The sequence below is a fragment of the Hermetia illucens genome, chromosome 4, assembly GCF_905115235.1.
Source record: "Hermetia illucens chromosome 4, iHerIll2.2.curated.20191125, whole genome shotgun sequence".
Classification (NCBI taxonomy): domain Eukaryota; kingdom Metazoa; phylum Arthropoda; class Insecta; order Diptera; family Stratiomyidae; genus Hermetia; species Hermetia illucens.
In genome coordinates, this window is record NC_051852.1 from 61,131,238 (window position 1) to 61,155,952 (window position 24,715).

Consider the following 24,715-nt stretch of genomic DNA (forward strand, 5'->3'; position numbering starts at 1 on the left):
ATATGATCTTAGGGAACCACCTCGCTTATTATACTGCAGATGAAGCAGCTTCGAGCAACCCACCGGAAGGCAGCACTCGCGTGTACATTAGCGCATTGAAGCGTATCACTGCTAGCAATGCAGTGGGTAAAATGGTAGATACCGTTCACTACGCGAACGCCCATGATGTCTGTATGCTTCACATAGAACATAACCCTGACTGAAGATTCCGACGAATGAGAAAATCATTCGTATCACCATGCCCCGTCAGAAGAAAGTCCATCTTGACCCCGATAGAGTTTCTTCTAGCAGGCACAGCTGGGCACTTCGGGTATAAATGTTTTGTGTTCATCTTATGTGAGAAACTCTCTATGTGCGATGCATATCAAAGACATAAATACTGTGTTCATCCTAAATGAACAAACATTGCCTATTACCGCATGACGATCCATACATATATGTGCGCATCTAAATTAATCTATCGCATCTTCACTCATTTCCACTTTACTCTGTGAATAAAAGCATATATATATATATATATATATGTACGTAAATTCAAATACGCTGGTAACAAGGTATACACATGTTTATTATATTGGTTACTGCCCACAAGTTTTATTAACTCATGGATATATACTGATGTCTACCCCAAGTAATTAACGCGAATTTTGTACTTCCGGCATGAACTTACCTGCGGGTTTTCTGGTAAATTTCTAGAACACGGTAATATCTTATTATTCATTTTATTTGTTCAGATATCGGAATGAGATATATTTTGAGGCCTAGGTTTCGTACTGATGCATCACTGTGATTTTTTTCAGATTTTTCGATTGGTTAGGCTCTTAGAACGAGATCTGTTTCATTTTTTCCGGCACATGTTTTGAGTCCTCATCCTCCTGTGTTTCAACCAATATCAAAAATAAGAACAATTTCGAAAAGTACTAATCGAGCCGTTTCATTGCGGAGTATCCACATGACTTTAAAAAACAATTTACACTTCCCTTTCGCATGTATGAGGAGCCGCCTTTCACAATCAACACAAAATGGCGCCACTCACTTCAATGACGATAATGTAAAATAAAATCCTTATAAACACAAAGTAAACCAGTCGAAGATATATTTGAAGGCTAAGGTTTTTTTTATTGGAATATCTCAAAATTACCCTGTTCTACTCAATGCTTTCCACGGAATAAGACACCATTTCGACCGCCCTTGTGAACAAAAGGTCAAAATCAAATATCAAATCATTCGGATTTTTTTTTCTCTTCTATAAAGGTCACATTGATTTTGTATTCAGTCACCTTCAACCAACGCCAAATCTTGCTCAATTCTGTCAAATGTCTCTTATTTGCATAGCCAATCAACTATCGAATGGATTGTTATTTGTAGAATTCGAAACGAAGGTAATGTGACAAGTCAAGGTAACACGGCTCGAATGTAGCAACATTTCGAGACAAGTGCTTTCTCAATATTGATAGTTAAATTTTTCCATTTATTCTCCTCGTTAATTGTTATTTTGTTTTATACAAACTTATTCAGCATCCAAGCACACTTACTATTTGTTCGTAGAGGAGAAGGACACTCATGTAGGCTAAGGAGCTATAATCAGACTAGGTTGATGCTAGAAAGAACATTTGAATACATGTTGGTTAACCTTTCCAGTGGTATTACATAGTGTGGGTCTTTCATGATAGAGTATTTTGTATGCAGCATTTAACTTTCACCATAGGATAAATTTACATAATAATGTCAAGGACAACAACACAAACAGCCAACGCAAGTCACGATCCAATAGCAAATCGAACCCTAATATTAGTATTGTAAATAATTCACTTTAACAATCAATTCCGCAAAGAAATGTTTTGATAACGTTATCAAGTCTATAGATGTCGAGATTGCTATCCCTAGTTAATATCCAACAATTCGCTTCATCCCCATATACATCTCCAACAGTTATTCCCCGAAGTTCAGTCCTTTCGGGCACTCTGTTTTCCTTTTACACCCCTGAATTTCCTAAACCAAACTCTAACCCTAATCCCATTAAAATCCTACAATAAGATGATGATGATTCTTTCCAAGTCCATCAAATACATTTCCCTTTGCGAAGCTCGTCTGAATCCCAGAAATGTGAAACAATTGTGTTCGCGGCAACATCAGTATGATGCCGAAAATGAAACATTGCCGCCCTTTCCCTCAAAATTCATGACACACCCATTCTCACTATGAATGAAGTCACTTCCCTAGGAGTGACAATGATTTCTTGGCTTTTTGCACATATCTCATACTTCGAAGGCACTGAACTGTCCAAACTGTATCTGTAAATTCCTTTGTCCCGACCTAAAGTATAATAACATATAGCATTCCAAAGCCACAAAAAATTAAGTTGGTCTGTTACAAACAGCTTATCAGACTTCTCCTCATTTTGGCCTTTATTTTCTGATCCGACAGATCCGCCTACGCATCTCATAAGTTGTCAGAAATCATTTGATCATTACCTTTACATGTTTGTTCCCAAGAAGCTTTTTATCTAGGATAACTCCCAGATATTTCACTTCTTCGGAGAATTGGAGGATTACCCAACAGCTCACGCAGCCACGTCATCCGCATACACTTAGCCAAAAAGACCACAGAAGGAGCGAATCCAACGACAAAGGTGCACGGAATCTCATTGTGTACCTTTCAGGTAGGGACGAAGTAGGTAAGTGTCCTGTGACCCATGTGATTGATGCATTCGTGTGTCGGTGTGTCGATGTCGCCTAGATGGTTTTCTTGCGTGCGTTTCTCCATCCTATCCCAGCAGGAAACGGAAGCATCCGAAAAATTGATCATGGATGAATCTAGTTTAGTAGAGCCAATTTGGGGCAATTGCCGAGAATTTTGCGTGTGTTTGCTTCCACCAAGCTTCCCAAAAAGGAATTTTGAAACAACATTCGCTCAGTGGTTCTATTAAGATCCATTACCATTGATCCGAAATGAACCTGTAAGGAAGTTCTAGCTTTGTTTCTCGCTGGGATGTAGGAAGCCTTAAACAGCTGCGCAATACCTATTGGTATGACAGATACTAACATGTGCTCGCAGCAAACCGCGGCCATGTGCTCGCAATCACACAACACCAATGCCCTGCATTACATACACGGCACTAATATCAGCCCTTATATGTAGAATTTTTGTCGCGCATCTCCTATCGCCGTCAAAGATGTACAACGATTTTACATCACTATAAAATTTCAAAGTATGCGCTGTGAGTTGAATTTCTTGTGTTCAGTCTTCTTGACTTGGGAATATACTGGCAGATTTTGCAGTTCGCATAATGATGAGTCGATCAACATACTCCATATGGTGAGATTGATTATTCCCTTACCCAACTTCTAAGCGGACATGAAGGTTTGCAGTCTTACCTGCATAAGATTGGTAAATCACGATCACTGGCTCTATGTTTCGCATTACATTTGGGTTCTTCTTCTTGTGAGAAAATTTGAACTACAATCGGGAGGGATCGGATCGCAGGTTCAAAGAACGAACTAACAATTTCCCTTCTTTCTCTCTCGTTGGTGAAAGAAATTCCCTAACTTGAAGGCTCCCTAATTCGGAAAAGTGGGAAGGCTAAGCCGAAGCAATGTGCCAAACGGTTCCACGTTAGCTCTCTGTTGACGGGGAGATATTTAATTGAAGATTTTCGAACGCATTCTTGACAACCGTATTCGCGAAATCATTGAAATAACCGGGAATCAAGCCGGATTTGTCAAAAACTGCGTAACTACTGACGCAATACATGCTGCGCGGTTACTCATGGAGAAATATCATGAGAAACATCGCCCTCTTTACATTGCATTTCTAGATCCAGAGAAGGCGTTTCACCGTGTGCCACATGAACTCATTTGGTATGCTTTACAACAACACTTAGTGCCAACAGAACTCATACGCTGGGTTCAATTGCTCTACTACGATCCGAAAAGTAAAGTTCGAAGTATGGCGGGTGTCTCAAAACCGACTTCGTGTCTCTGTTAGTGTTCTTCAAGGTAGCGCCCTCACACCACTCCTCTTTGTTCTTGTTATGGTCACCGTCACACAGGATATCCAACATCCAGCGCCCTGCACTGCTTTATGCAGATGATGTTTTCCTAGCATCTGATAGCAAAAATGATCTCGAGCAACTTGTCCAAAAATGGAATGATCGCCTTATGCAACACGGTCTCAGATTGAATCTAAACAAAACTGAATTTTTGACGACCGATCCCCATGAAATAGGCACAATCACTGTCAGCGGCAGTGATCTGCCCAGAACTAAGCGGTTTAAATATATCGGGTCAACGCTACCAGCCAATGGAGAACCGCGTTATGAAATTGCTTCACGCATTAACGCAACCTGGATTAAATGGCGTCCAACAACTGGTGTTCTTTGTAATCGACGTATCAACGAACGTGTCAAATCGAAAATTTACCGAAATGTCGTCCGTCCTGTCGCTCTCTATAAAAGACAATGAACGGCGTCTTGCGATAATGGAGACGAAGATGTTGCGTTGGACTAATGGCGTGACGCAATTTTATCACACAGGGTTGCACCGATCGTGGAAAAATTGCGAGAGAGGCGTCTTGGATGGTATGGTCACGCAATTCGTGCTAACAAGAATTCCCTTGCCAACGTTTCGGTCAAGTGCGCCCTATTCAGACGCAACTGAACATAGCTGGCGCCCTTAAAGCACTTAATTAAGATGGAAACCTCTTAGTTAGTTCTAGCAAGACCGGAATTCGACTGGTGGTCTAACAATTGACTGTCTAGTTCCAAAGAAATTACGTCACCACAAAATGGTAGTACGTTCTAAAAATCTGAACCCAAAATTAGTAATTATTATTAAATTAACGTTGTTTGTCGATTCATGCGCGTAGGTGAACTTGGACAACTTTCTTTTATTTTATCCTTTAGATCCACGTGTATAAAATCCCTCATTAAGAACACCCCGGTTTTCATATCGGTCATTTCCTCACAATCTATTTTCTCCTTAAACTTTATTTGCTTAGTTATCACATGTTTTTTTAACATTTGTAATCTACCTATTATACATACCATCTGATGTCGAATTACGGATCTGGAAGCACGGTCAATTTTCGACTAGAACTCTCGCTATGAGAATAAGAGAATATGAACGTACCTATACATTTTCGTACAAGCAGCTGTTAAGCAAGCTTCCCCAATCATCGATTTCGGTCGTACAACGAACTCAAACTAGTCCTTCTTACGTCATAAGAAAGGCCATTACCCAGCCTTTTCGGTTTCTTTTCCGACGTCCTCTTTTGCTTGCATCCAATTTTTAGCCCTAGACTTCGAACAATGTTCATCAAACTGTTCTCCTCAAGAGTTACGAGAATATACTACGTATATACACGAATGAATTGAAGAAACTATTATACATAAAAATATTTCAGATAGTGCCTTTGAAAATCGAAAAGAAAAACTTTTAAGGAAATTTCTTGTAAATATGATTACACGAACGGCTATTGCTCTTACACAGATTTTCATGGAGATGTGTACAAGTACGTAGCGATTTCCCCCACAACCACTCAGCCGCCCTTAATAAAATAACTTCTCGTAAGTATCTTGTGGAATAAATATCCTTGCCAAGATATAATAGATGAGATGCATTGAAGAAAAGCTGATTCGATAATGACGTGCTCTTCTGAAAAAGAAGTAGAACGAATGGGAGAGGAAGGTGAGAGAGATTTTGAACTCGATCCAAGAAGCAATTCGGTGTCAATTTTTGCTTCCGGATAACTAGAATCGCACGCGTCATAGCACGTGGAGATACGCGCACTGGTGAACACAAGTGCTTGAAATGTCCCTATTAATTTTGTAAAACTTTTCGTTTCACTATTTGGAAATATAAATTGCATTTAAGGTTAATAACCAAGGCGTATCTTTTGAAACATAATAGTCAAAAACCTAAAAATCAAACTGAGAGATTAGAACATTTTGAATCAGGTCAGATAATATGATTTCAGAATATTTATGTTTAAATGGAGCACAGCCATTTATTGTATCATTTTTCTATAGAAGGTCCTCTTATAAAGGAAATGACTTTGTTATGCACATAGCAATAGAGAAGGACGAAAGTTACCATTCAATAGGTTTATGACAGCTATGTATAGTGCGGTGTAAAATTCATTTCATCACATCATAAAATATCAAACTTTTTTGTTACTACTAGAGCGCAGAGGGACTGTCCACTTTTCTCTATAAAAGAGTCGGAACAGGCAGTCCTCTTTATGAAAATTAAGAAGGCGCCAGCACCCGATGGTATTCCAGCAGAGGTATACAAATTGGTATTCCAACACCGGCCAGACCTACTGCTTAGCGTATTCAACGTTTGCCTGAAAGAGGGCACTTTCCCTGCTCGTTGGAAGGTAGCGAGGCTTGCGGTGATCCACAAAGGGAAAGGCGACCCCGAGAAGTAGACTCGCTGAACCGATACGCGCTGCCGGAGACTTATCTTCCCGGCAGTTTGGTTTTGGAGCAGGGAGATCCACAGTTGATGCTGTCATGCAAGTCGTGGATGCCGTTCGACGAGCGGAGGCACATAGCCGCCGAACTCGACACGTGGTGCTCCTCGTAACGCTTGACGTAAGAAACGCCTTCAATTCCGTAAGATAGAAAGATATTCTAGGCACACTAGACAATACTTTCCACGTGCCAAACTATCTCTGACGGATATTGAGGGACTATCTGGGGAACCACTCCCTGCTCTATGAACGCTAGAGAGTCAGCGGAGGATGGAGGTCACGTCGGGAGTAGAACAGGGATCCATCCTAGGGCCGGACCTCTGGAATGCTACCTAGGATAGTCTACTTAAAGTCGACATGCCAGAAGAGGCGCGCCTGCTCGACAGGGAGATGAGCCAAGGAAGGTTGTTGCTCGTGAAGAACGGCAGCGCACTCTAGACGAGTGGCAGCTAGCTCTATTGCCAAAATGAAACTAGAGACAGATCGACTGCGCGGCTAATCGACAACTTAGGTGCGTGGCTGAATTGGAAGCATGGTGAGACTGACTATTTCCTTACCCAATTTTTAAGTGAGCATGGAAAGTTACTGAGGAGCGCTGACAGGCGAAGCCGTGTTGCCCATTACGTTCGGGACCTTGTCGTTGATAAGAAGATAGAGGAACCGGATGGCAGGGGGTTCCTTGAACTGACTATTCCCTTCCTCCTCTCCCCACCCGTTGGTGAAAGGAATTCCCTGATTTGAAGGCTCCGCAAGGTGGCAGTTCGGGAACTAACCCGAAGTAATGTGACACACGGTTCCAGGCTAGCTCTCCGACGATGGGGAGGTGTTTAGTTGGTAGTCCGACGACGTACACCGGGAGTCCAACACTGTGTGCGTAAATGCATTCACCTACCCTACCAAAAAAAAGGGCAAAGACGATTATTAATTAATAAATTTTGTCTTAAAATCAACGAGTCGGTTAGCTACCATATTTTTCATTATTTTCGTTATCCATTTACAATGCAAAATTTTTTGATGTTAGTATTTTTACCCATTTACTCTAATAATACCGATAAGTTTTGATCATATGATGCTAGTTAATTCTAATTAGGGTACATTCTATCGTTTTTTTGTGCTTAAAATGTATTTTAGAGAGCTGAGGAACAAAAATTAATGGGCTTTACCAAATTTTTGGTAAATTGTTGTTCAGTTATATATTATATTGTTGTTGAGTTAAAACAATATCCTAAATTCTGACCTAACTACAAACAAGTCGGAATGCGCTCATTTTATGTGAGGAACTTTCCATCCACGTTTCTGTTTTCGTACCCAGTGAAAAATTCTAAATATTCTTTCATATATTTCATACATACCACATACACACGTATATACGTACGCGTCCAAATTGATCAAAGGCATATGAATATTTCCGCTTTACCCCGTGCATAAAAACATACATACATACATCCCGATAATTCACATTCGTATTTCCGGCTGATTCTTACAAATTTGTCGATCCCCAGAGTTAAGTTTCTTTATTTTGCGACTCCCAATATTTCGTACCAAATTGCCAGTCCTTTGAGCATACGAATTATCGGGTTTCTATTGTATATGCATATGTACGAAGATTGAACCCCGCTAGTACTACCATACATACATATCCAGCTTAATTGGATCATATCCATAAATTACATTAGCATATACATATACATATGTCTATTTCGAGGAATTGACACTGAAATAATGATTTTAATAACGAAAAACTAAAATCTCCCGATGCGACATGAGTTATATTGAAGTGTAATCCTTCGAAAGGAATTAAGTTACTTCCAAGTGGCCCGGTCTATTATCAAGTCGATGCGGACTCAGGTCTCCTTCAGTTGTCAAACAAAAAATCCACTTTATATGATAATGACGTCATAAACGCCTTAGAGTTGTTCATTTCTTGGGGCTCACTCAACTATGTTTCACCCAATATAAAAAAAGACGAATTTGGAAAAGCACTAATTGACTCCCTCTATTTGATATGCCCCACGGCCTAAATCATGTTTCACCCCTTTTTCTTATGTATGGTAAGCCCCCCTTCAACTAAACAGAGAATGGCGGTACTTACTATATGTTAAAGGATTCACAGACAATATATTCTCACCAAATTCCGTGACGATAGCTTCAGTTGTTTCCAAACAAACCCAAAATTTACTTTAAGTTCATTGGATGAAAATGTTGTTGGTACCTGGTCCAGTCAAGAAAATCTAGAAATTAATGTTTTAAAGCTGCAGAAAAAAATAGAACCGCCGTTCAAAAAACTCCAAAAAATTAATGGCTGAAAAGCATAAAAATTAATTTCACCAAGTCACGCTGAACCTACTCTTCAATAGGGGGAATCAATGTGTGCATCGGGCGAATCTCGGAAAGGTAACTTCCGATTAATTCATTAAAATGTGTAACTAGGCACACCTGTTTTAGACAATGAGCTCTTTATCCATTTCGAGCTGGCTGAAATCTACTCATTTTTGCCATCTAATGTTAGTACTTTGGGGCAACAATTCAATTAGATACATATGTGTCCTGAAGCGTACTAGAGCTCTTCACTGAAGGCCGCAACGGTACACTAGAAGGCAATATCATCAGCCTTGTGCTCGCCCATGATTATTACCCTGATTTAACACAGGTAACTTGTTCACAGCTGAGTAGACGGGTACTTTGCATTCATTCAAAATACAAATCCATCTACTAACAGTGAGACTTGAACTGCACGCGGGACCTTCCGCTGCGACAGCCTAGCACTCTAACCACTAAGTTATCCGGACAACAACGGCGCGGTGTTTAAGGGGGGGTATAGTACTAGCCTGTTGATCTCATTGCCCTGATTTCGAATCCCAGTCGTCAGGGATGCTTCTATTCGTTCTGTGTTTGTTCTATTAATATGGACTTAGCACTTGCACAGCGCTAACTGTGACGATGAGGCATAGTCTCACTGAAAATGGCAAGAAGAAAAAACAATAACGGAAAAGAGACTGTGTGTATGTCCTATACTTCACGAAGGAGTGAACAGGAGATAAACAACACTATTTCGGAAAAACATTTATTGAAGGACGTCGCATCGCAAAGTAGTATCACATCAATAGGCTATCTACATATTCTATCATAGGAAAAATATCAAAAAGTCTTGAAAAAAACCTGGTGCTGAGAAAGACGACCCATGCAGCACGGTCTAAAACTGAATTTGAACAAAGCAGAATTTTTGAAGATTGATCACGAAGAAACGGGTGCTATCACTGCCAGTGACAGCGACCCGCCGAGAACTGAGCAATTTAAATGTCTCAGATCAATGTTACCAACCAATGATGAACTGCGTTATTAAATTGCTTCACGCTTCAGTACAACTTGGATGAAGTGGCTTTCCACAATTTGTGTTGTGTTTTTTTTTATCGACGTCCCAAATTCAAAACTTAATAAGGCGTCGTCCTATACGGTTCTAAGTGCTAACCGACTATCAAGGATAATGAGCAGCGCATCGCAGTAATGGGGAGAAATTGGTTGTGTTGTAGCAGTGACAAAATGCACCATGATCACATTATAGGGAACCATATTCATGGAGACCGTAATGAAAATGGTGGGATTTCTGACATTGGCAGTACACTGTTCGAACAGAGAGAGCCCTATCAATTGGGTTTCATCTACCCAACGTACATCTAATCAGATAAACCACATCGCAATCCCCAATAGATATAGGTCCATATTGCATTCACCTCTACTCGCAGGGATGGAGAGTCTAGACTCCCTAAGGTCAGCATTTATGCGACCCGGCTGCCATTCGGCAGTGGCATAACTATCTTCGGGACCAGATGATAGACATCATGAACAGCTCACCGGATAATATTCATAAGCATTGGCACATCATCTTAAGCGCTCTTTTTTCTCAAGCAAGTCAAGTTGTCAGCCACGTCCCGAAAAGGCGCCATACGATCTGGGCGACTGCAGAAACTTGGAAGTAGATTGGCGACTGGGATTTGAACCCAGTGCAGCGAGATTGAGAGGCTGACACCCTACCCCCTCAACCATCGCGCCTACAAATAACGCCACTGCAGATAATAATGATTTTAATAACGTATACCGTATTACAAAAAAATTACCGATGGCCTTTCGTCCGGTCAACAATGGTCTCCTCATTCACGATGGTAACCAGCTCAAGAGTTTTCAGGAGCATTTCAATACGATTATCAACCGTATGCCATCCAGAGAAGTACCGCCTCTTCTGGATACGAACTGTTTCTTCAAATATAAGTGAAGTCATCTCGGCCATCTCAAGCGGGGTAAAGTTCCTGGGCTTAACGATCTTCTCGCAAATTGTTCTTGTAGTCTTTCAGTTTCTGGGCAATTGCTTCATCCATTCATCCATAAACAGGGAATAGAAGAAGGGTATTATCGTCAGGATATCGAAAGAGGGTATCCACCTTGAATACGACAATTGGAAGGAGTTGTGTTGTGAATCCTCCACATTAAAAATCATTTGAAACAGTATGATGAGTTTTTATTACTTCATCACTCTACATATGACGGCGCCATCATTGAGAGGGTAGAGCGTCAATCTCCCAATCTCGCTGTGCCGGGTTCGAATCCTAGCGGTCATGGGTGTCTGTGCTCGTCTTGTGTTTATTTCGAAGCTATGATCTTATCACTTGCACAGTGTTAAGTGTGATGATAGTGAAACTGACGCCCAATCTAACGCAGCGATTATCGGAAAATACATGATGAGACCGACTGGCACGTGTTGCATCCACGTAAAATCTCAGAGGAATTCGAAGGGGAAGTTGCATTCTATCACCAATATTATTACTTCCTGTTATCGATGATGTTCTTCATGATGCTTTGCCCTTATCTACGCTAATGACGTCTTTCTGCTCCCTTATTGAGTCATAGACCTTGCTCATGTAGCTCGGGAATTGGACAAGGGAGCAAGTAGAATCGGGGTGAAGATAAAACCCAAAAAAAACAGGGGCGGCGCGAGCAACTTGGCTAATGAACGCACGAGATCTAACGAGTTGGTCATGATTTCGAATAACAATTTTTTGACAATTAAAAAAGAAAATTGGTTTTCAAAGTTAAAAAGTTGGCGAAAAGTCAGGAGTGCGTGTCGGGTGCGTTATGGGCATGCACATGCACGCACCAGGAGATGTAGTCCCCGGGTCGACATGAATGCTCATATTGTACAAGACGAGCGTAGAAGGCAATAGACTCGAACAGTGTTTCTTTCACTCGAGAACGCATAATTAAATTCTATGAGTTCATCAAGGAGAGGCGGAATATCCGCCAAATTTCAGGCCTCTGATTCGGGCCATTAAGTTCTCTTATATTAGAGCAGTAGAAGAGGAAAACCATCATCATCAGCAGCAACGGCGCTGCTTTAATCAGGAACTTCAGACATCCCGATTTTTCGCCGAGGTCCTCCAATTCAATATCCCTAAAAGCTGCCTAGCGTCCTGGGCCAGGTTCTGCCAATCGCAACCTACTGAGCCGAATTATCCATGACGGTCATGGTATTGCTCATGGATTTCGTTGTTATGTAGGCTGTGGAATCGTCCATCCTCATGTAGGGGGCCAAAAATTCTTCACAGGATTCTTGTCTCGAACGCGGCCAAGAGTTCACAGTTTTTTTTGCTAAGAACCCAAGTGTCCGAGGAATACATGAGGACTGGCAAGATCATTGTCTTGTATAGTTTCGAGCGGAACAGTTTTTGTAAGCTGAAATAAGCTCTATTGGCTGCCAACATACATCGCGGAATTCATTGATTGTGATTCTCGACCTTAGAAGAAAAAACGTTCCAGAATTATTTGGCAAAGTCAACCTAGAATCACAAGTAAAACCTCCTCAATATGAGATAGGTGAAAGTTGGTATTTTTTCGATTACAACCTTAACTTTACCAAAGGGAAAGAATCTGGAGTTCGTAAACCCGAGCAATGGACAACGGTGGGCAGCAGAAGAGCAAAAACAAAGGCAAAAAAGAAGATTCGTCGGGAAATTATCATTATCAGTACACCGATATCCTCCGGAAAGTCAAAGCCTATCCGGAATTGACAGACTCCAGCGGTAGTGGGAATCATGTCAGGTGTATGCAGAAAAAGGATTTTGATGTTGGAGCTAAACACATCTAGTGAGAACACAGCAGATTGTTTCCGCTACCAGGTGGAAAAGGAGCTAGGTGACCAAGCTGGAGTGAAAGTTCGAAAGCAAAAGATAGTAATCGAGTACAAGGGCCTAGTCGAAGTTATCATAGCTGTGTTGCGCTAATGGGATTATTCAACCTTAGCGGAATAGAGGAGATTGCGATAAATAGGATAAAGAAAGCGTATGAAGCTATACAGACCACTATTATTAACTTGCCGGTGGAATAAGCGGTTAAACTGATTACCGCAGGCAAGATAAGAGTAAGTTGGCAGCAAATATCTCTCAATAAATGATCCAGATGCCACGATTAGGATCACTTTGCAGCGGCATGTACTAGTGGGCACGATGTGTCGAAAAGGTGCAGGAAGTATATGACTTACTTCAATATCTGGTTGGCAAGAGGGATGGTCTAGCGGGTGAATGGAGACTAAGTTTGTAGTGACCATCAGGCCATCTTTCTTGACATTACAAACGGAGGAGGGGATAGTCGAATGCGCAACAGCGCAACAGAAGCGGAAAACCCAAGATAGCTTGCTGGTCCACTGGAATTTCGAAGAGGAGATATTCTTGGCGGCTGTAGAATAAGGTCACGATCTGGAGAAAACGGTGCTAGAAACGGTGATTCAGCTATGTACAGCTCAAAAATATCGCGACATTTCCACCACAATAATAGACACTACTAGTGGAACCAGGAAATGTCGCTGTTGAGATCATCGCATTTGCGTGCGAGGAGGTTTTGGCAAAGGACAAGAGGGAAGCCAGAACATCGGCAAATAGAGAAAGAATACCGCAATCTTCGAAGTAGCCGTAAGAAGGCTATACAGGAAAGTAAGCGGACTTCCTATGGGAAGGCTGCTAAAATCAGGCCCGCGTGGTTCATAATCACATTTGAATCGTGTATGGTGGAAGCAATTTCTCCCATCAGTGGAAGAGTTGGTTCTGGCACCGAAACCCTTAAAACTACCTTACGCACGCTCTTCATATCTTCTATGGGATATATGTTGAAGAGGGTGATATACAACGGGCTGCTTCCGTTCGTCGAGCTAGCGGATGGTCTATTGAAGCCACAGTACAGGTTTTGGAGAACACGTTCTACAGTGCAGTAGGAACGGCCGGTACCCTGACTAAATTGGGTTTCCCTGGTTACTTAACTCGGAAAATCGAGAGTTACCTCTTTGCAAGACTGACTGAAGATGGATTGCGGGCCGAAAGAATATTTTGTGACAGCAGGTATTCCCACGCGGCCAAAAAGCCGGCTGAAACAGCGGTGTCTTGATACGTTGAATTAGGATTTAAAAGCCAGGGATTTCATAGAACCAAATGGCGAAACCGGTCATGACGAGCTGACTCCGCTTGTGAATGGGCAAAGGCTGAAGAAAAAAAAGATGAATGGGTAGGATATCGTGGATGTTGATCAATTTGTATATCTAGGAAGCGTTGTTTCTACCGACTGCGGCATAAAACTTGATGTCGCGTGACGCACTAGCAATGCTCTCTCCGTTATCGTAAAGTCGTAAAGGGAGGATAAGGACCGTAATCAAAAGTAATTCTATCTTCCGTAATGATTGGCGAATCCGGATGGAATGGTTTAATTTTTGGATAGGGACTTTAAAAACGATTGCCCTTCTCTCCTCCTGGGCAAATAGTTAACGTCTGTTGCACAACCATCAAGTGAATTGGAATGTTACTCGCCTAAATACCATCACCTATGCCGTATTTTTTAAAAAGTCTGATGGTGTTTAACGAACAGGCATTCGGGTGCGTAGATTTGAATGCACGCTTCATGACGATTAAATCTTAGCAGCCAAATGTTCGTAACGAAACCCCTAAACTTAACGAGAAGACAAGTGTCCCACATAGAAAAAACACGGAAAATTGTCACATAAGACTTACCAGTTGGATCGTGTGCATAGTATTTTTCATTATCAGAACTTTCACAAAATTTTCACTCAATGTCCTCAAAAGGGAACAAAACTTAATCTACTTAAGAAAATCACAACCAGGAAATGCTTGAGCCGCCAGTATTTTGCCGCCACTTTCCCGCTACATGATTAGCCAAATGTAGTGTTTTTAGAAATTGAAGTGTCGAACGGAGAACAATTGTTTGTTTAAGATTGTGATATGTCTGGAAACTCGTATAAACAGAAGCGACAAGTGTAGCGCATGCCCCTACATCAAAAATTCAGCAACGGTTCTCTGATTGAGGAACTCTAAACTGCAAAGTATTTTGCCATCCTTATCGGCGAGACACCATTCACCCATCTTATATGTGCAGTCTTGCGTTGCTATAAGAAAACACAAACAAATCCACCTAATACGATCCCAATCAAAATACAAACCACTTAAAAATCATTGAACGCTCTGCATTGATGGTACTGTCATTTGCCGGAATTGCCAACTGTCGGGCGAGAAAACCGTGACATATCATCTGCCGATTGTCCAGATTCGAAATTTATCAAGTCATCAACAATGGCCGAAGTGGATGTTATTATTCCCGAAAGAGTGAGTATTTTCTGCATAAAACTCAGTGCTCGTGGCTTTCATTTCGTCAGCAAAACGGTGGGTGCTGTGTTTTGCATTAAAGGGATGTGAATTCGTGGCAGCCGCTGTTGATTTTCATATAATGTTCTAATTGAGAAAGTTATTGACCGTATTTGTTTTGCAGGACGAAATTCTAGATTTGAAACCCAAAGATGCACCGCCGAGCACTCTCGAGGATCTGGAACTAGAAGATTTGTACGTGCGCTATAAGGTAAAGTAGAAAATTTTGCAAATCACCTTTTGTTCTACCCTCGGAATTCTAACCTCATCTCTTTTATGCTTTTCCCACAGAGACTACAGAAAACGCTCGAATTTCTCGAGGTGCAGGAAGAATATATTAAAGATGAACAGCGAAACCTGAAGAAAGAATATCTCCACGCCCAGGAGGAAGTGAAGCGAATTCAGTCCGTCCCGTTGGTAATTGGACAGTTCCTGGAAGCTGTTGACCAGAATACAGGCATCGTAGGCTCCACCACCGGATCTAATTACTATGTGCGTATCCTATCTACAATTGACCGGGAACTGTTGAAGCCCTCGGCGTCAGTGGCGCTTCACAAACACAGCAATGCGTTGGTCGACGTACTCCCACCGGAAGCGGACAGCTCCATTTCCATGTTGCAACCAGACGAGAAGCCAGACGTTAGCTACGCAGATATTGGAGGGATGGATATGCAAAAGCAGGAAATTCGTGAAGCTGTCGAGCTTCCCTTGACGCACTTTGAACTGTACAAACAAATTGGCATTGATCCTCCGCGTGGTGTGCTCATGTACGGACCCCCTGGCTGCGGCAAAACTATGCTGGCCAAAGCTGTGGCTCACCACACGACCGCTGCGTTCATCCGCGTTGTAGGCTCTGAATTCGTGCAGAAGTACTTAGGTGAGGGTCCGCGTATGGTGCGTGATGTGTTTCGCCTGGCAAAGGAGAATGCGCCTGCTATCATCTTCATCGACGAAATCGATGCTATCGCAACGAAGCGTTTCGACGCTCAGACCGGTGCCGATCGCGAAGTGCAACGTATCCTTCTCGAATTGCTAAATCAGATGGACGGCTTCGACCAGACGACCAACGTGAAAGTAATCATGGCCACGAATCGCGCTGACACACTTGACCCGGCGCTGCTGCGTCCCGGTCGTTTGGATCGGAAGATCGAATTCCCACTGCCAGACCGCCGACAGAAACGCTTGATCTTCTCGACCATTACGTCGAAAATGAACTTAAGCGAAGACGTTGACTTGGAGGACTTCGTGGCGCGGCCGGACAAGATCTCGGGCGCGGATATTAATGCAATCTGTCAAGAGGCAGGCATGCATGCAGTGCGCGAAAATCGGTACATAGTTTTGGCGAAGGACTTCGAAAAGGGCTATAAGAACAACATCAAGAAGGACGAGCAGGAGTATGAGTTCTATAAGTAATTTCATAGTCGCTTGGTGCTGCTCTACTTTCCAGACGCTGTTGTGAGCTATGTACCCATTCTTTAGAAACTAAATTTATGTTGTAATAACTTCCCTTTGTAATAATTCTTTACGAATAAGAGTTGAAAACCATTCGTAGATTCTTTATTGCCTTTAAAATGCGTCTTTCGGACAAAAATAAGGTCGCTTTCCATCGGCCGATGCTCAGGCCGATCTAAGCTAGTGAGAGATCTTCATCACGAATTGTGTGGTGATACCATCGAAGACACAACCAACCCCTTCCCCTTTACGGAATGTATTGCCGCTTCCTTCTAAAAAGTTAACAAAGAAAATGTAAAAACAAATTAGGCAAATTATTATTTTATAAAATTTCCTTCATTTCCTTGTGAATGGTATCTGGTCCCTATCTGAAAGATCCGTTTTGGTATTAGAGTCAGCCAGTGACCGGTTTTGACCCTTTGTGGGCAAAATAATCTCGATTTGACCGTTTTCTTCGTTTATTTGATGTTACTTTAAAGTGGGTCTGAGCTCAATGATTTAATTGTTTACTGACTGACCCAGCGAACTTGGCACCACGTCAAAATCGTGAGGCATTGATTCAGTGTCCCACACCTTGACCAACCCTCTTTTTCTCGATAGGATGAGCATCGTGGTGTATAAGAATTCATCCTGCTGAAACTTTGTTAAAACTTCAGCACATTGTGCGATTGTTCCCTGTACTTCTCAAGTTCACAGACCTGCTGATTCTCCCAAGTTTCTTTCTGTGTCGGGATTCGCTTGATGGGAGTTCATGATAGGCCTTGCGCGTGTCCGCGTAATTTGAATTTGCCGCATTGCCCGGTATGTTGCATTTTTCCTTGTCGTTACTGGCTTACATTCATCCTCGAATCATTTTTTTTGCTTGTAGCCGCATCAATGACAAACTTCTTCAGATGGCTGTAAAGATCATCTGTTAATGCTTCATGTCCAGGACATCTGCTTGCTGAAGTTATTGCAACGTGAACATTAATGAGGCCTATATTTCGAAATTTGCCTCCCAAAAACATAGTGCAAAGATGTTCGCTTATGTTTTCAAAGTCGATAACAGTACGTTTCACTTTTTGACTGATTAGGAAACTTACTCCAAGCACATGGTTTACTGGCTGATCGCTGTAATGGTGTAATCACTCTTCTTCAGGAGACTGTTCCCTGTTCAACGCATCTCTTGTAACGCTGTGACATCAAGCTTACATAGCGACCGAGCATCCGAGTGTAATTTCCATGGGAAAATGCGCAAACCGTTTATCCGTTTTCATTACCAGGTCCGTCATTATGGAATCCGCCCGTAACGTTCGTTTTCCGTTTGGGTTTCTCAGCTCTAACCTATCCCTAACTTAAAAACCTTATTTGCTGAATTTTTAATTCAGCAAACAAGTTTTAGACTTAACAGTCATTACGTATCATTCAATTCACGATTATGAACAACCAGACAGACGCCGCAACTTGGTCTTCCATGAAATACATCTCAATGAATTTATGCTGTGCGTTGTTTAAAGTGACTTATCGATGGTAAATATGGCCTTGGAACTGTAAAATGGAACGCGAAGTCAGGATTACGTGTTTATGATCAACGAATGAACGTTTACTCACTCGAGCAGAAAACAACCTTGAATCTACATTCTTCGATAATGCCTGTTCCAAAGGAACAGGAAACCCCCATTGTATCTTTGAGCGTTCAGTAGGGAATGTGGAAATTCCGAAGTTTCACCAGATAGCAATGAACGCAATGATAGTAGAAGCAATAATGACAATACGACCTTCCTCCTGAGTGGAATACAGTCGTTATCGAAACAACTTTCGAATGGTTCGTATCTGTAAGTACATGCAACAAAAATTGTTTTTTGTCATCTTAGTTATACTGAACATGTGAGTCCATCAGTATTTCATCAGTCCATGGTGAAATACTAATCGTGTAGGGTCAGCCATACGCAAAAGTGACAAACAACATAACTTTTCACAATGTGAACTTCGCCAAGCTGATCTCAACTCTTTAAAATCACTTTTTTCTGATGAATTTCAGGAAAGTGATATCATCAAAAATCCGCTCCATACAAAATGTATGGAAAAATTCACTTTCTCCATATACGGAAGTTGTTCGAGGCGGAGATAAATCCATTAAATCAAAAATCATGAAATCAGGACCAGCCGCTCTTGAGTTATAAATAGTGTAATATGAAAGCTACTCTTAATGGTGATGCAACATTTTTTTTAGTACGAAAAAAACCGAAAAGTAGAGTTTAAATTTTTTCTGAAATGTCGAATAAGAAAAACTATAAAGAGTATTTTGAGGTCTAGGTATCGTATATGGGTAGTTTCTCAAAATGGATTCGAGAAATAAGTGATCAGTTTCTAATGTCTAATGTTTGAGCCACATTTCTCTCATTGATTCCAATTATACATCTCGCGATATGATGACTGTCCTCCATTCAGCAGTGGCACCTTCCGGTAAGAGCGTTTATTACAAAGAGGTTCTAGGCGGAACTGGAGACCCTGGTAGTAATCGTCGAGTAGGTACGAGGCAGCCTTCGTGGCCTGTGCGAATATTTTATATGTTTTGGTGTGTATTGGTTCTATAACCGATTTCTACTTCAGCAACTTCGCCACCAATTCTAAGTCCTTGATTATGAATCCACTTCTCACGTAATTCTAAATAGAGCTAGTATGACTACCACCTATGACATCCCGATGTTAATGTATTCTGCGATGTGAAAAGGATCTACAGTGGCTTACTGAGAATGATTACTGACTTAATTCTATTAGTATTACCTGCCCTACTGAGTATGATTTTCCTGTTTATAAGTTGTAAACAGTTGAGTCTCTCAATCACGTGACCGCCATTGAATCCACGTAAACGAAAATGTTCAGAAAAACAGAGACGTATCCCGTTCAATTTGGAAGACTTATACTGCCTTTTTAAGGTTTTGTTTGCAAAACAAAACCTTATTAAATTCGGTTCAATGTCTGCCTGTGTGTCTGTCTGTCTGTCACAAGCGCTTTTCTCAGAAACGGCTATACCGATTGACACGAAATTTGGTGAGAATCTGGGAACTGTGAACCCCCAGACATGCTGTGAGTGATATTCTTCTAGGTTGAATTTAGGAGGGGGGGGGGGTCCCCGTATATGTAAAAGGAGGGTGTAACATTTTTTTTCACCGAATGTAGTCATGTGGGGTATCAAATGAAAGGTCTCGAATAATACTTTTCGAAGCGAGTCTTAGTTTTGAGATTTGTTAAAAAGGCGGGGAGTGGGAGGGGTGGAAAGTGATGATTTCTTTAACGGACCCATTCTCAGAAAGCACCCAACCGAAAAATCTGAAAAAAATCATGAAGTGCCCAGGCCTCAAAACACTCTCCATATCGATATCTGTTCAAATTAAGTTAATAATAGTATATTACCATATTTTTGGAGAAATTGAGTAGAACCCCCCTTAAGTTTATCTCAAAGTTATAAAAGCTGGTAGTAGTATAAAATATAATATGAAGCATATTATCCCCAAGTTTTATCAAAATCGTACCATTACTAACAAAGTTACAGTAGCCCAAAGTTGACTCTCCCCTGTAAATTTACTGCAACTAAATATCACGTTGAAGTGGGTAGTCAGACATGCTAAATGCAAATACATAACGGGCTATGTACAAATGGAATAGTTCTACACTTAAATATACTCACAGAAGAAGCAAACAAAACCTTTCATACCTGAAGCGCCCAGTTTCCGGTTTCCCGACTTGTTTAAGGTTTTTTTGTGAAACAAAACCTTATTAAATTCGATTCAATGTCTGTCTGTTCGTCTGCCTGACTATCTGTCACACCCGATTTACTGGAAAATGGCTGAACCGATTGTCACGAAATTCGGTAAGAACATGTGGTCTATGTGTCCATTTACATGCAGCGAGTAGCATTATCTTGCGTTGGGTTTAAGGGGGGGGCTCTCCATATATGCAAAAGGAGGGTGTACATTTTTTTCACAGAATATAGTCATGTGGCTTATCAGATGAAAGGGTTCGATTAGTACTTTCTGAAAATGATCGTATTTCTGATACTTGGTGAAATATAGCGGTGAGGGCTCAAAATATTTACCCCAAAAAGTGAAACCCGTCTCAGTCTCACTTATCTGACCGAAACATCAGGAAAAAAATCACAGTGGTGCATCTACATGAAGTCTAGGCCTCAAAATACATCCCGTTTCGATATATGCACAAATACTACTAATACCATATTTTAGAAATTTAAGTTCGTCCTAGAATTTGGCATCAGTATAGGCGATAATATAGGGCATAATCCTGAAAAGTTTGAAGGCAATCCAATTACTATACATATGTTATAGAAGGTCAATATTTTGCTTTTCACTTAAATCTATTGACGTGTATGACCTCATCACCATATAAAGTGAATTTATATATAGAAAACGCCATTTTTCTATAGGAACATTTTAGATTTCCTTCCTTAGCTTTTTCTAGTTATTCGAAAGTAGCAACTACTGAAAAAAGACATACGTATGTGCTAATGAAGTCTGCAAGGAGTGTAGAATAAGTTGGATATGTGTATACGCTAGTACCAGCGGAATTTAATTTACGTACATATGTGTATGCTTTTGAGCACGGGATAAAGTAGAAATATATGGAGATGCGTTAGATCAATTTGGATGCGTATACATAAATGTAGTAGTACACGGTAATAGGCAAAATATTTTGCATTCTTAGTTATGGAGAAACGTGCGTAGAGAGTTGGTCCCATAAGAAGAACACAAAACCTTTATACCCGAAGCGCCGAGCTTCCGGTATTCTGACTTCTTGGAAAAATAACTGAGAGATAAAACAATGAACTCGAATACGGCTCGTTTAAGAAATATGTTATTTTGACGTAATGTAATTTTCCTTCAAAATAAATTCCTTTCATTATTTTGGATTCAAAATAGTTCTTTTAATATATCCCTGGTCACGATTTCTTTTATATTGCAATTTGTAAAATATTGGACTTTATATAAATAACAGGCACTTAAAAACTTTTACTCAATGTTCAATGATCAAACGAACCTTTCAACAAGGCTTGGTTACAAAAACCGAGGCTAGTTCACCAAGTATGTCTTCTGAAGAGTTAACTAAAAGCAAAAGGAAAACAAATGAAGTTCGTGCCATCTTAGGTGATGTAGCTCAATCAGTTCACCAAAAATGTGGAAAAAATAGATCGTTCACCTAAAAACATCACAATTTCCCGAACACGTATCAGGTGGTTCGTAGTAGAAGTTTAGTGGTAGAGGAATTTATATCGGGGCTAACTGTCGGATACTGGTCGATCCAGCTGCAAATCAGTACCAGAACCAGGTAATAATCACGGGCGAGCGCAATGCTTGTTAGCGGTATTCAATTGCCTAATACAGTGGACTGTAGTTCTGTACCGTTGTGGTCTTGAATAAAGTGCTCTAACACACTTCAAGGCCCTGATCCAATATGGGTTGTTGCGGCAACGATTATTATTATTAAGGGGATGGGGTTTCAGTTTTTTTGGTTAGGTAGATTCTGAGAATGGATTCGTGAAATAAGTGATCTAATGTCCGCACTTTTCCCATTTAGGACAGATATCAAAACTAAGTAAGGAAAATACTAACCGAAACCTTTCATTTGATATTTCATTATTGAAAAAAATCTACACCCCCTTTCGCATGTGTGGATACCCCCTCGCCTTAACGTCAATATAGAATTATGTCACTCATTACATGTATGGGGGTTCACAGTTCCAACTTCTCCACCAAATTTCGTGTCTATAGGTATAATCATTTCTGAAAAAATGCATTCGCCAGACAGAAGGATAGACAGCGGATCAATTCTAATAAGGTTTCGTTGTTTTGTGTACCCTAAGAAACCAACAAAAAAAAATGTTTGTTGTCACGTAAATCTTGCAAACTTTCATATGTGCGACACTTTTGCAGCCAATCGACTAGGAATCAAATTTGCCTTTAAATGTTGCTATATTAGATGGGCGATCAGAGGGTCGTATAAAAGCCAGGGCAAAACGTGGATTGGTAGCCACAATCAAGCATCTTTAGCCTTTATTCCGTTCACAAGCAGGGTCGGCACGTCGTGATCGATTGCGCCATTTTTCTCTGTCATTTGCCTGAGCAAGCCAATGTTATTTCAGTCGGCTTATCGACACTGTACCCACGTGGAGCATAAAACCTGGAAAACACCTACTGAGTCAACACCAGCAGCTCTACTACAAAAACCTATCTCTACTTAAACTTGGTGATCGTTGGAAGCTTTCTTAGTGAAAAGCTGTAGATGGAGAAGGATGAAGACGAGCCTCCCATGTCTAAACGTGGGACAGATTGTACCAACTGGTCCTCCAGATTGGGGGTTGAGTAGGGCTGACATCCCTTCACGGAAAATCATATGTTACGGAGCCTCGAACTGGACAAGTTTTACAACGACAGACCCAGAAACGAAAACAGCCAAATGATATGTGCATTTTTTCGTGGAACGTGAGCTCCTTGTACAAAAAAGGCTGATGCCACAGCGTGGCTAGCGACCGGTTTCCAGGAGAACGGTCACTACACCATATATTATAGTGGGTATCCATTCATCCCATATGCTCGGAGCAGGTTTGCTAGTCAGTCAAAAAAGTAAACCTGCTGTTATCGGCTTTGAAAACATAAGCGGACGCACTTTGCGTTTGCAAGGCAGATTTTGAAAATCCTTACTATTGTTCACCCCCTTACAAAGGGGACTGCAGAGTTGAGGAAGGATACCTTCTACCAGACAATGAAACGGTTTGTCATCAAAATGCTGCTTTGAAATTTTAAAGCCAAGTAGGGACGGAGCCCGTAGGCGATACCTCAGCTTCCAATGGATGCTGCAATACCTGCAACCAACAGAGGTCCTGGAGATGAAAATTAAAAAAAAAATCGGAACGACCGGTTTGACGATGAATGTACGCTTGGAATGGAATAGAAGAATACCGCACACCGGGCAATGTTGCAATCTCAAAAAACCTACCTTTAGAAGAGAATGGGAAATGGAGGAACTTTTGAAAAACTTTAGACCTTCATATCTCCGTTGATATTGAGATGCTGAGCGGAGAGTGCTTAAACGTTGGGGAAAGCGATTTCACAGACATGAAAAGAAAGTCTCAGTTCACCATGTGCAGAAGCTTCATGAATGCTCATCCTGCTGAGACAAAGAGGGAGATCTGAATTCCAACCGTATGTGCAGATTCTATCGAAGCGTTGAATACTTTGATGAACTGATCAACAACCAAAATATCGTTTGTCGGCAGCTTATAAAAACTGTGGTTTTAGTGTCAAAGCTCTTCCTGTACAAGGCAATGATATCGTCAGTCCTCATGTATTCCTCGGAGACTTGGGTTCTTAGTAAAAAAATTTGAACTCCAAGCCGTGTTCAAAGGATTGTTGGCCCTTCAAGAAGATGGACGATTAATAATAATCGCTGGCACAACAATCGAGTTGGATCAGGGCTTTAAAGTGTCTTAGAGAACTTCATTCAGCGTTGCGCTCACCCAAGAATATTACCCTGATTTAACTCAGGTACTCATTCAGAACTGAGTCGACTTGTATCCGACATCCAGTCACGATAACAAATCTCTCTGCTATCAGTAAGATTTGAACCGCGACCTTCCGCAACGGCAGTTCAGTGCTCTAACCACTTTATAAGTGATATCACAACCGTTTGTCCTTTGATAAAATCAGAGTCAATAGACTACGGTGGACGTGTCTATAAGGGCAATATCTTTTGGTAGAAAAGGCAGATGTGGCATAGTTTAGGACACCAGACGGGGATATCGAATTGGTGGCATCCGGTGCAAAACTGGGATATCTGGAGTTAAGGAAATAAGACAGGCCTACACCGGATACCGGTTGTTGCGGTGTTGATGATGATATTAGACGTAATTATTAGAAGTAACTAACATATACTCATATTAATTATCATAACATACACTTTACTTTTTTTGCAATATTTAACTAGTCCTTTGTCTAAAAACAGTTGTTAAACACAAGGGGCGAGTGAGTAACCTTGGAAACATGGTGTATGTTTTTATGAAGAAACATTCCCGTGAACAGGAAAATTCCATTCTACTTTTTGTCAGT

The 24,715-nt window shown here is 41.1% G+C and overlaps 2 protein-coding genes across 2 annotated transcripts in view; one reads left to right on the forward strand and one right to left on the reverse strand.

Moving 5' to 3' along the window:
- The window catches only part of LOC119654526 (serine/threonine-protein kinase SIK2-like), a 175,575-nt gene extending 160,705 nt beyond the window's left edge, over window positions 1-14,870 (reverse strand). Inside the window, exon 1 of the mRNA XM_038059967.1 lies at window positions 14,517-14,870. The gene's annotated coding sequence lies outside the window, so the exon portion shown is untranslated. The remainder of the gene's footprint in view (window positions 1-14,516) is intronic.
- Window positions 14,871-14,969: 99 nt separating this feature from the next.
- On the forward strand, window positions 14,970-16,711 carry LOC119654527 (26S proteasome regulatory subunit 6B). The gene is made up of 3 exons (XM_038059971.1): window positions 14,970-15,125; window positions 15,289-15,375; window positions 15,456-16,711. Exons 1-3 carry the CDS (start codon window positions 15,093-15,095, stop codon window positions 16,575-16,577), a joined length of 1,242 nt encoding a protein of 413 aa, XP_037915899.1. The 5' UTR covers window positions 14,970-15,092; the 3' UTR covers window positions 16,578-16,711.
- The last annotated feature ends 8,004 nt before the right edge of the window (window positions 16,712-24,715 follow it).